Below are 12,274 nucleotides of genomic sequence, written 5' to 3' on the forward strand. Positions count from 1 at the left end.
GGCTCCGGACGCGCAGCCTCAGCGGCCATGGCTCACGGGCCCAGTTGCTCCGCGGCATGTGGGATCTTCCCGGACCGGGGCACGAACCCTTGTCCCCTGCATCGGCAGGCAGACTTTCAACCACTGCGCCACCAGGGAAGCCCTTCTTGCTGTTTTTTTTTTCTTTTTTAAATTTGGCATTTAGTGTGGACTGAATTCTAATACATTGAAGACCCCTGCTCGGTCCCATGGCCTGGGTTGGTGGGAATTCTTGGAGGGGTAAAACTTCAGATAGCAGAGGGGAGGTGCCTCTGAGAAGTGGCTTCTACCTCAGAAACACGCAGGGAAGGAAAACTCTCGCCAGCTCAAGTTTCATCCAAATGAACTCTGAGACTTTTTAACAAAATGCTTTTATTTCTATTTTTAAAAGAAATGCATTGTTAGGTACTTGCATGAAATCTCGAAAGGCAGTTACGTTCTTTGCTTTAACTCTTCCTTTGTGGCCTCAGAAAGCGGGTAGGAAAGATGAGCAGAGACCAGGCGCAGCAGACACAGCCCGGGCATCGTGCGGAGCCCGTGGCCCCGAGCCCGGCTGAGTGATGGTCAGTAGTCGTCATAGTTGACGCTGGCTCCGTGCCTGAAGCTGTGGGGGCTCCGGGGACCGATCGCAGCGTCCTCGTCGTAGTGGCGCTGCTGGTAATCGTAGTAGTCGTGCCCGTTCCGACCTCTGTTTAGCCAATAGGTGATGTCATCCTCAAATTTCTGGAGGAAAAGAGGATGAGAGGGGATGAACTTAAGGACGCCATTTCCCAGAGCACATCTTACTGACACTGTTTCTCCGGGATTTTTCTTCAACGATGAACAACCCCTCCTAAGAATAACTCCTGCCACAAGGACCTACTGTACAGCACAGGGAGGAATTATATCCCATATCTTGTAATGACTTATAATGGAAAAATCTGAAAAAGAATATATGTATAACTGAATCACTTTGCTGTACACCTGAAACTAACACAACACTGTAAATCAACGCTACTTCAATAGAAAATAATAAATAATCGTTTTTTAAAAAGAATAACTTCTGGCTACAGCATCCCTGGGCCAGAGGTCAATACTAACAAGATGGAGAACACGGCTGAAAACTTCTTCCCCCAAAGGAGTACACAGCCTTCCCCTTGAACACGTCTGTCTGTGAGTTCTAAATATACCCCAGACTTCAACATTTTTCTCTTTTTCAGTAAAGAAAATGGACATCTGCCCAATACAGTAACAGCTGGGCCTGTCCCCAGGCGCTGGGCATCTGATGTGGCAGACGCTGACCCCCTCCTCGTCCCACCTTGGCTGTTGCACAGGCTGCGGGCTTCATAAATGTGGTGCATGAAACCACATTGCAGCCTCGGGGCGGGGAATTTGGACACATCTGGTGGTGACACTCTCACGCGTGTTGTGTTGCTCAGACAGGCCTGGATACGGTGATTCAGGCCACGAACGGTTACTACGTGGGCACGATTCAACCCTCATCCCTGTCTACGCACTCGGCCTGGGGCTCCAGCCTCCTCTGACCCTCCCCCAGTCCCTGCCTTGAAAAGGAAACAGCTTGCTTGTCTCACAATACTGCAGTTTTTCCCATAGTGAAGTAGTATCGTTCCTTGGTTTTTCTCATTTTATAATCTTGTTTGAGGTTCTGGCTTAACATTTTTTTTCCAAAAATTTTTTAAAATATTTTATGAATACAGAAATAATGCAGACACATTTAACAAATGTGTATGTGAGAGGGAGACAAAGACAAAGGGAGATATTTCCATTGCCAAAGGCAACCACTACTGACATTTGGATGCATTTCCTTCTGGTCTCTTCTATGCATCATATTTAGTTGTTATACTCTTACTGGATCCCCAGTTTTATTCTGGTTTTGTCACCAGTCATTATTTTAGCCATTTCCCCATGTCAAACTCTTAACACACATTTTCTTGAACTGCAAATACAGATAATCAAGGAAATGCAAATTACTAAAATATGATATAGCATTTTCATCTATCAAAAAAGTAAATTTATTTGTTTTAAAATTTTTTCAGTGGCAATACCCGATGTTGGTGAAGATCTGAGAATAGTGGGGTTCTCACGCACGACTTATGGGAAGATGAAATTTGCTGGTACTTAACGACCCTGACGTGTGATTCTATCTTCTGGCCCAGCAACTCCACTGGACAAAGTGATACTAAGGAAGGAGAAAACTACACACGAAGATGCAAATAACAGTACCTGCCTTTTGGGGTGTTGTGAATGTTAGGTAATTCATATACGTATGAGACCCGTGCCTGGCACAGTTTGGCTATAAGTGCTTAGTGATTTGCACAGCAAGAAAATTATGTTTGCCGAGCAAAAAGATAATTAGGGAACCACTGGTATATCCAATGGTTAGGACCGGGAAGGAAATTATACAGCTACAGGATTGCATGCTATGCAGCCATTAAAAATGATGTTTATGGGGCTTCCCTGGTGGCGCAGTCATTGAGAGTCCACCTGCCGATGCAGGGGGCGTGGGTTCGTGCCCCGGTCAGGGAAGATCCCACATGCCGCGGAGCGGCTGGGCCCATGAGCCATGGTCGCTGAGCCTGTGCGTCCGGAGCCTGTGCTCCGCAGCGGGAGAGGCCACAACGGTGAGAGGCCCGCGTACCGCAAAAAAAAAAAAAAAAAAAAAAAAAAAAAGGATGTTTCTGAAGAGTTTAATTTTGTTCACCTCTTGCAGTATTTTGTATACACGCTCCATTCACAATATGAGCCATGAGCCCGTCTGGAAAAACCCTTCCAGCTGCCCCCGTGGGAGACGCCACCCTCCGTCCACTCCCTGGCTGGGGCGGTGAGCTGTGCTCTCCATATCAGGACTCACTCAGCACAGCCCCGTCCATCACCCTGCAGACTTGCTCCGGGGCAGCAGAATCGCACACCTTAACTCCACCACTGGCTGACCTGTACCTGGTCCCTGGCTGGGAGTCGGTGATGATAAGCAGTCTTTTTCCTTAATTTGGTGAATATGTCCACTCATGCTACCTTCCTGCAAATGCATTGACAAATTTTCCCAAAAACATCTGCAAAGACCCGTCTCTCTTTAAAAGTCGCTTTGCATCTCTTCCCATTATCCTCATGGGTCTTTGCATCGATCTTGCTGTTTCTGACAGTTTTTTGAGGCAAAGTTGAAAATGTTTCGGGAGGTGGTGAGTTATTTTTAAGGACACCCAGGCAAAACTGACCAGACACATTAAAAGAGTCCCTAAGAAAACCAGATTCTCGATGAATTTAAGTCCCAGCCACTTCGGGTGGGGACGTCTCTGGAACTCTGCTTCCAAAACCTGATGGGAGAGATTCCCATTTGGGCATAGTGGGATGGAAAATTCCAGCTAATACCCTTACGCCTGACAATCATGTGGTCCAATGCCTGTCAGCTCTTGACACAGAATGGGGGCTCTGGGCTTCCCTGGTGGCGCAGTGGTTGGGGGTCCGCCTGCCGATGCAGGGGACGCGGGTTCGTGCCCTGGTCCGGGAACATCCCACATGCCGCGGAGCAGCTGGGCCCGTGAGCCACGGCTGCTGAGCCTGCGCGTCTGGAGCCTGTGCTCCACAACAGGAGAGGCCGCGATATTGAGAGGCCCACGCACCGCAATGAAGAGTGGCCCCCGCTTGCCACAACTAGAGAAAGCCCTCGCACAGAAACAAAGACCCAACACAGCAAAAATAAATTAATTAATTAGTAAACTCCTACCCCCAACATTTAAAAAAAAAAAAAAAGAATGGGGGCTCTGACTTCAGGGCAAATAACAGAACTTAATTCTCTGTGCCCGTTTCCCCAAAGCAGGCCTCCCCGCCCCCATCCTGCCCGGCAGGAAGCCAGGCTCCAGCCAGAACACCCACCGCTTCGTCGAAGCCCAAGTACAGGAAGTGCTGGTACCACTGCTGCACCTCGGGCCGCGTGCGGTCCCACAGCTGCCGCCTGAATCGCCCCAGGCTGCTCAGGAACTCCTTGGCCCTGCTCTCCTGGACGGTCACCGGGGTCGTAGGGGGGGCAGGGGCTGAAACGAGGGGTTCCCCAACCCCAAGTACAGAGAATGAGTTCTTTCCTCATTGGGGTGAATTGCTCTTCTCCATCCCCCTCCCCGTCCCCACCTGGCAGGAGGTGGCCTTAACTGGCACATCCTTCCTGCAGGGCGCACGTACTGTGCGGGCTCCCGCCGTCTGTCCCGGGCTCCGGGGTAGCGAGCCCTCCTGTCCAGGCACAGCCAGGTAACAGGCCCGGGGCGGGAACCGAACTCAGCTCCTCCTCTGCAGCCCCTCACCAGGTCCAGACCCCAGGCCACAGGGCCTGGGCAGGGGCTGGTGCTCCCCCTGGGCTCTGCCGTGGGGAAACCATCCGGTGTCCAGTGCCCCTGGGTGCGTGTGCCTTGTCCGCACAAACACGGGCGTGCTGGGATTGCTTAGGGGGCCAGGGGAGGAAGAGCTGGAGCAAGGGTCTGAGCAGGCCGGCCAGCGAGCCCAGAGGCACAGCAAGTCCTCAAGTCAGGCTGCAGTGTGACCATGAACGCTTCAACTGTCTCTTGATGGGGGTGACCCTCGCTTTCCCACGGCGTCCCCGGACGCCTTTCCATCGTGGGCTCAGCTGCAGAAAAGGCCTCGCTTCGGCAGATGTGCTCGGGGAAGTGCTGTGCCGCTGGGCCGGCCCTGCTGCCCGGCTCTGAGCCTCTGTGCCCTCATCTGCAACACGGGACTGATGGGCCTGCTTCCCGTTACGGAGGCTGCGCAGGAAAAGGAAGTCAAATGCCCTTGTGTCCATTGGTCACGTGGATAAATATCGGCACATTTGTGTTTTCACCTCCTGTTCACCTGTGCATTTCCCTCAGGGCCTGTTACACTGTTCTGTACACAGCAGGTGCTCAATATGTGTTTCTTGGCTTGAGCTGAACAAAAGCTGAGGATGTACACGGAGGCCATGTCATCTCCGTGTACACGGAGGAGTCATGATCATCTCGGCCGTTTGCTCTCCAGCCCCCCTTAGACAGGTGGCCCAGCCAGGGCCCCCGTCACCCCTGGTGTCCCCGAGAGATGTCTGTCCAGCACAGGGAGGGGCCATCTGAGGGGCCTGGGAGGTCGGGGGGTGGACCAGGGCCTTGGGAGCAGCTGGAAGAGCTGGGGAAGATGCTGGCAGCTCCCCCAGGAGCCCCTCCCCCGAGAGGGGCCGTGTGTGCTCAACAGGTGTGTGTGTGTTGGGGGGGTGTCCCTGCGGGGCCACCTGGGAAGCAGGTGCATAAGCGCTGGCGCCCCCCATTGGGGAGCAGACTTCAGTCTCCTGGAGCCCCCATTAATCCAGGAGAAAGAATAATTAGTTAAAAGTTCACCTCAGAAATGTAGTCTTGGGAGGAGATATGGGGATGTATGTATATGCAGAGCTGATTCACTTTGTTATACAGCAGAAACTAACACACCATTGTAAAGCAATTATATTCCAATAAAGATGTTAAAAAAAAAAGAAATGTAGTCTTCATTCTAAGAGATAGATAACTTGCTAATTTCCAGGTAAAGACAAAAGTTCTGGGGGAAATGGCTTTCACAAGCCCACACAATGATCGAACTGATTACAGTGGGCCCAGAACTCACCTGTGTGGCTCCCCGACAGTTCTGTTTCTACGTTTTGCTGCATTACCATATCTATCTGAGGCCTGTTCTTCACAACAGGTGTCAGTAACAAAATGGTCTTTCTGTTTAACCCTCCTCCAAGAGCTAGCTGGATACGGAGGACACCCACAATACCACTCTGTGCTGCCCCAGAACTGAGGCTGTGTGTGCTCTCAATTCAGGTACGTGCTCTAAGGGGTATCACGATTCTAAAATAAACAGCCTTCAATTAACACTACAGCTCTGTTCCTTTCATTTCTGAGTCCACACTGACAGCTGTCAGAAAAGCATTAACTGGCAATAATATTTACCTGATGAAATACCGCACCACATCCCCACAGGACGAGCCCTTCAGATCTGCTAACCTTCTAAGGAGTAAACACTTCTGATTTTCCAAACACAAGCCTCAAGTGAGCACATCAACATCGCTGTTTCATCGCAACCTGGTTAAGAATGCAACCCTTATCTGTATGGGCTATATTTACCTTCCCCTTTCTGAAGCATCAGCTTGAGTTTGTTTCCACTTATGCCACCTAAAGGAATGAAAATGGAAATCATTTCAGGGTTGCACTGCGCCCTTAAATTTCTCACATGCAATAATCCGCATTGGAAAAGATCACTTCATACCCCTAGGTTGCTTTAGCAACTTGGTAGTATTACATTATTTAATGCTTGTTGCATTTCCTGTTGTGTAGAAAAAGCAATTCAGGCTGCCTGTGGCTCAAACTAGTGACAAGGACCATGGCCGAGCAGGGCACTTTGAGCTACTTGAGACCATCTGAGCTGTTCTCTAGGAAAAGTGACGTTGTCTTTTGAGCCCTTCTGTCATAATATTCGGGCAGCCACCTGTCATATGCACCTGCCTGCAGACTTAACTTTTCATGGTACAGTCGATCAACTAGTGTCCCCCCAAATTCATACCCACCCAGAACTTCCGAATGTGAACTTATCTGGAAACAGCATCTTTGCAGATGTAATGAGTTAAGGACCTCGAGGTGATATGATGCCGGGTTTAGGGTGGGCTCTAAATCCAGTGACCGGTGGTGTCCTTATAAGAGGAGGTGAGGCCACAGGGAAGGCAGCCGTGGGAAGACAGAGGCAGAAGTGGAGGTTCTCCTCCACAAGCCAAGGAATGGGGCTTCGTGTGCTAAAAGCTCAGCCTCGTTTTGTAACTTGCCCTGATTGTCTTAAAATCAGGCATTAGGGGCTTCCCTGGTGGCGTAGTGGTTGAGAGTCTGCCTGCTGATGCAGGGGACATGGGTTCGTGCCCTGGTCTGGGAAGATCCCACATGCCGCGGAGCGGCTGGGCCCGTGAGCCATGGCCGCTGAGCCTGCGCGTCCGGAGCCTGTGCTCCGCAACGGGAGAAGCCACAACAGTGAGAGGCCCGTGTACCGCAAAAAAAAAAAAAAAAAAAAAAAAAAAATCAGGCATTATTTGAACCATTTATTGTTGTTTTTATTCAGATCTAAAAGTGTTTCTACACTCTACAAAACGATTTTCATTTGGTGTCCTAAGCATTCCAGCTCAATGATGGTAATATTTTAACTGATTCCTATCGCTGCATTCTCGGTATAAACGAAATAAAACACAAGTTCTAAAAAGGACTAGCTTAGAGCCGATGCCCACTTGTTGTATTCTGATGTGCTTCTTAAAATGGGAGGAACAAAGAGGGAGGTGATAAAGCACGTGCTGGGGAGTGATGGACTGGCCCCCCAAGTGGTCCTAGATTAGAACAGCCATCACCCTCCCCCCACCCCCCTCCCAGGGCTCCTGCTGCCCCCCTGCCCGCGCTGAACATCCAAAACGCCGAAGGGGGTCCTGCCTTTCCACCCCACCGTGCGGCTGCTTTGCGGTGGAAGATGCACCAGCTTCAGGGAGTCCGGGAAAGTCACCTCCCGCCTTCCAGCCTCAGCAACTTCGCCGTAGACCTGGGGTCATGACCCCTGCCTCTCAGAGCCCCGCGCCTCAACGGCGCCCCTTGCTGGCATGAGCCGGGAAGGACGGTAGGAGGGGAGGTAGCGCTGTCAGGGCAAAACCTCTGACTTCAGGTCGCCCTTCTGCGGTGGGGATGTGGGCTCCCCAGGGTTCTAAAGTCCACACCCCGAACCCGCCGCATTTACGGCGTGTGTGTGTGAATGCGCGCATTCTGTAGGGAACGGAGCCGGGATTTTCAACCCATTCACGGAGGGCTCCAAGAAGTCGAGAAAGTTAAGCCTTTCTCGCTTGAGAACTTTTCCCCAGCTGGGAGGTGAGGCCTGCTCGCAGCTCTGCAGACCTGGGACTTGGCCGAGCCAAAGCGCCGGGAAGGGAACGCCTGGTAGGCGCTCTGGGGATGGCCCTTCGCCTCCGCTCAGCCCTGGGCGCACCACCCGCCTACAGCGCCCACCGCGCCCGGCCCTTCGCGTTCAGCCCGAGGCTTCTCCGCCTCCTTTTCCAAGCTTGCCGCGCACATCCGAGACCCTGCCCTTGACCCAAGCATGCCACTTCCCACCGCGCAAGGGCAGAGCCCGGGACCCCCTGTCAAACCTTGGCCCTTGTCCGGGCTCAGGATGGGCGCCTAGCCCCCACGCCCTCCCCAAGCCTCTCCCCGGCACCCTGGCATCGCCCCCTTACCTGGGCCCACGCACAACAGCAGGAGCAGCGCCAGCGCTGGCATGACCAGGGCGGCGGGCCGCGCGGAGGAGGCGGCCATGGCTGCACAGAGTGCGCTGGAGGGAGATGCGGGCGCCTCGGCGGCCGCTGCGCGAAGAGGGTCAGGCGCGGGGGACTGCGCACGGGAAGACTGCGCACGGGAGGACCGCGCATAGGGGTACTGGGCGGGCGGTCCCTGCGTCCCTGCCGGGGCGGGACCCGCCGGGCGGGCGCTGTGCCTTCAGGTCCCGGGCCAAGCGTGCGTGCCAAGCCACCGCGCCCCTCTCTCCGGCTGCGGCTCCTCCAAGCCCACGGGGGGTCCGGGTGCGGGGGCCGCCAAGGACCGCAGGCGAGGGGCAAGCAAGGTCCAGCCGCCCCGGGAGGGGTCGCGTTATCCAGAGAGGGGAGGCCTCCGCCCGGGAAGGACTGAGGATGCCGTGCCGGATCCCCGCTCAGGCCGCCGGGTCTCGCGCCTACCTGCCCCCGCTCTGGTTCGCAGTCCCACTCCCCTCCGCGCCGTGCGCCCCGGCCTCCCCAGCCCGCTCCCTCCCGCGCAGGCCTTTGGAATGTCCTGGATTACAGATGCCTTTGGCAGTTCTGTGCTTAGTGCTGTTTTGAACGTCTCCACACTCTGGGTTCAGAGTTGCGTTCCAGGAAAATTTCTCACTCCAGACGACCCCGATAGACGAGGCTTTTAGTGACCAGGAGGCGGTGAGCCCATCTGGTATATTTCTCAGGACGTATTTCCCCCTCGTGCGCCCCGGATCCACGCACACTGAAGAGGCACCACCGTGAGGCCCGGCGAGAACCGAACGTGCCTTCCCCCGTGCCGGGCCTGTTCACACACGAGGACTCCTCGCAGGCAGGGCGGCTGCTGAGAACTAACCTCTCTAGGCCTGTCTACACCGCGGCCGCTTCCCTTTTTAAACCTTTGCACCCTGACCCAGCTCTCCGCGTGATGCGGTTGGCGCTCTGCAGCCAGAAAGAAGCCCGTTTACGTTGAGCCAGCAAAGGCCAAAGGACCAACGGGAAGGCGAGAAGGGGCTCTGAGAGAACCCCAAGCCTTGGGCTCACAGGCTTCCCGAGGCGCCAGAGAGAATCCGGAAGATAACCTCATACTTGCAATGCTGGCAGGGAACAGCTTATAAACCCCCGGGAGCGGGGCAGGATGAGAAAAAGCAAAGCAGTACCTGTCCTTCTGCCCAAGGACAGGACGTTTATCGCGAGGAGGAAGACCCGAGCAAAGGACTGGCTTAGAAGAGGCGTGGAAGATATTAACCGTAATCTCTCGCTTATCTTGTGGAGGTCTCCCGGCTCATCCAATCTCCAACAGCATTTGCTTCCCCTGTAACATTGAAATTCTCCTCTTAACCAGGGTCTGATCAGAACCCAGTCGTGTTGTCTGTAAAGGACAGCAGCCATCTCCTTGAGTTTTCTTTTTCCCTCTGGTGGAAACAGGCCTTCATTTCACACCCTCCCACTGACAGTTACAATGCACTTGGCGATTTTATTTTTTGTTCATTCCAAGAGGGAAAAAGAAGTCTGCTTTAATCAGCTCATGCAGTTGTAGGATTTGAAGGTAAAGTAAATATTGAATCCTAATTTTTTATTAGCCTATATTAAAATAAAACCCTCAACTGCTGTTTTAATGTAGAATTGGTTAGAAAAATCAAGGATCCCACGGAAAATTATTTTACAAGAATTGTCAATAAGGTGAGAAGAACACATCCTGAGGACTAGGCCCTGCTTCCTCTCCACAGGGAGGGGATGGAGGTGAGGTCATTCACCAGCACCCTCGGAACTGCTCAAATGACATCCCTGGGGCCGGGGAGCAGCAGCCTGGGCCCCAGCAGGGCGATGGTGAAGTTGTCAGAACTGGATACTGATGCTGAGTCTTCTTCCTGAGCTAAGCTTACACTTCCAACCAAGAAGACAAAACTGGTGACCATTTGAGGTAAAGGACCCATCTGGTAATCACATAAGGCTTGGATGTCCACTTGTCTGTTTATACTCTTTACAAAACGAGAATGGTTTCCAGGAGATTTCACAGTTCCCGGGTAAGTGGAACATTACACACCCTAAATAATGGCTGAATTCTCCATCTCTGCCATTAATAGAGACAGTCCCTTCAGTGTCAACTTTTTATTGAAATGTAACATAATATAGAAAAGTGCGGAGATCAAATATACAACATAATGATGGAGAGACCAGGTTACTAGCTCTCCGGGAGCCCCTGTGTCCCTCCCAGTCCCCCCCCTCACCCCACGTATCAGTTTAGTTTGAGGCAATTCTCTTTTAAAAACACTTCATTGGTATTTTATTTTCATTTCCTTAAAACGAAAAAAACTCAAAATACAAAGACTTTGGATTACCGGTAGGAAGATAGTAATGATAAAAAGAAGGATTAAAGGGGTCAGATTCATGACTATCCATTGAATCCAATTTAATTCAGTATCAATATCTGTTTCTCAAATGCTCAGTGGACATCCCTGTAGACAATCTCCCAGAGTGAAATGTCTTTGGCTCCCGTGTTCGTGTACCTTACACATTGTTAGTAATATTTATTGCCGTGAATAAAGGCTCACAGAGCATTGCGTCCACCTGTCCCAGTCTTTTGTCCGTTTCCATCCATGCCAGGTCTCTGGTTGCTTGGGTCCTACTCACTGGGGTTTCTCTCTGTCTCTCTCTCCTGCACAAACATGGGAGGGTTCACTTGTAGGGAGGGCGTGGGAGGGAAGGTGACTATGATGGGGCTCAGGGCCGTTACTGCCGCTTCAGTGAGAGGTTCGAGGTGTGATGAAACCCCCCCATGTTTATTCACAGGAAAACAGCCCTGGGTCAGTAGCAGGACCAACACCCTGCCTTCCTGGGGGCTGCCAAGTTCAGGTGCCCGGCTGGAGATGCTGTGCCAGTTCCGACCTCCAGCTTCCCCTCCATTTGTTTACTTGTTCACCTGTATTTACTTATAAAAGGAGGCACTGTGCAAAGTCCTTTTCTTCCTATTTACTTAAATTCGCCATTCCCTTTCTCCCTCTACTAATGCTGGTCTAGTCCTTATTTCTTATTCCACCGTTTCTCAGACTCGGTCTAAAAATCCCAAGGTGCTTGTTCAGGCAGGTTCCTGGGCCACATTCCCTGGAATTGTGATCCACTTGATCTTGAGTGAAGCTCAGGGCTCTGCATTTTTGGGGGGATGCTGATGCAAGCAGTGTTCAGGGTGCTCCCCGGCTCTCCACCAAAACTCACCTGCTGCCCTCAGCTTCCACTCCACCGAGGTTGTCCACTGACACGCCTACATGTGGCCTGTCTGGCAGGAGGGGCCCGGGGTAGGTCCTGCAGGGAGGCTCAGGGCTCCCAGAGAGAGTATCCCAAGATCAGCTGTTCCAAAAGACAAGAGGAAGCTGCCAGCACCTTAAGGTCTTGGCCTGGAAGCTGACCTGAGTTAACGCCACCGTATTCGTTTGATGGAAGCAGTCACAGAGCCCACCATCCAGGGGGCCTTCAGGGGGAGGGCCAAAGGTCCCATTTCTCAGTGGGGGGGATGTCAAAGGTTGTGTGGCTGTCTTTAATCCATTGCACTCAGCCACCTTTCAAGGTCAAGCTTAGATGCTGCCTGCTCCAGGAAGTCTTTCTTGCTTCCCACTTTGGGCCACGAGCATATTTTCCTCTGAATTCCTCTAAGCCTATGTTCCCCATGAAGGTGTCCCCATTCTACCTTATTTTCCTTTGAGCTCCTCAAATTGTTTGTTCCCTTTTTTATGACCCCATAAAACTGACACCCAATAAATATTGCCTGAATGAATAAATGTTGCCATCTAAAAGTGAATCTGTAGTTACACAGATCTTATATAAATGAGATCATTTCATACGTCTTTTTTAAGTTTGATATTAGAAAAGTACACGTTATAGCTAACTAAAACTCATAGCAGCCCAAGAATAGTAATAAGGAAGGAACCCTGAGTAGAGACCCTCCCCGAAGGCCAGCGTAGAAACTGCTGA

At 52.1% G+C, this 12,274-nt stretch overlaps 1 protein-coding gene across 1 annotated transcript; it reads right to left on the reverse strand.

The window, feature by feature from the left end:
* Positions 1-582: 582 nt before the first annotated feature.
* ECRG4 (ECRG4 augurin precursor) lies at positions 583-8,336 on the reverse strand. The gene is made up of 4 exons (XM_060117971.1): positions 8,258-8,336; positions 6,129-6,176; positions 3,889-4,046; positions 583-741 (listed from the first exon to the last, which is right to left on the reverse strand). The coding sequence occupies exons 1-4, from the start codon at positions 8,334-8,336 to the stop codon at positions 583-585; spliced, it is 444 nt and encodes a 147-aa protein (XP_059973954.1).
* Positions 8,337-12,274: the final 3,938 nt, after the last annotated feature.

The sequence above is a fragment of the Mesoplodon densirostris genome, chromosome 14, assembly GCF_025265405.1.
Source record: "Mesoplodon densirostris isolate mMesDen1 chromosome 14, mMesDen1 primary haplotype, whole genome shotgun sequence".
NCBI classification, from domain to species: Eukaryota; Metazoa; Chordata; class Mammalia; order Artiodactyla; family Ziphiidae; genus Mesoplodon; species Mesoplodon densirostris.

What these genes read in the sequence shown, in the direction of transcription:
- ECRG4 (XM_060117971.1), bottom strand. Translation starts at nt 8,336, where the DNA reads ATGGCCGCCTCCTCCGCGCGGCCCGCCGCCCTGGTCATGCCAGCGCTG. An exon ending in GCTGTTGTGCGTGGGCCCAG is followed by an intron (nt 6,177 to 8,257) that starts GTAAGGGGGCGA and finishes TCATTCCTTTAG; the next exon opens with GTGGCATAAGTGGAAACAAA. An exon ending in ACTTGGGCTTCGACGAAGCG is followed by an intron (nt 742 to 3,888) that starts GTGGGTGTTCTG and finishes CTTTTCCTCCAG; the next exon opens with AAATTTGAGGATGACATCAC.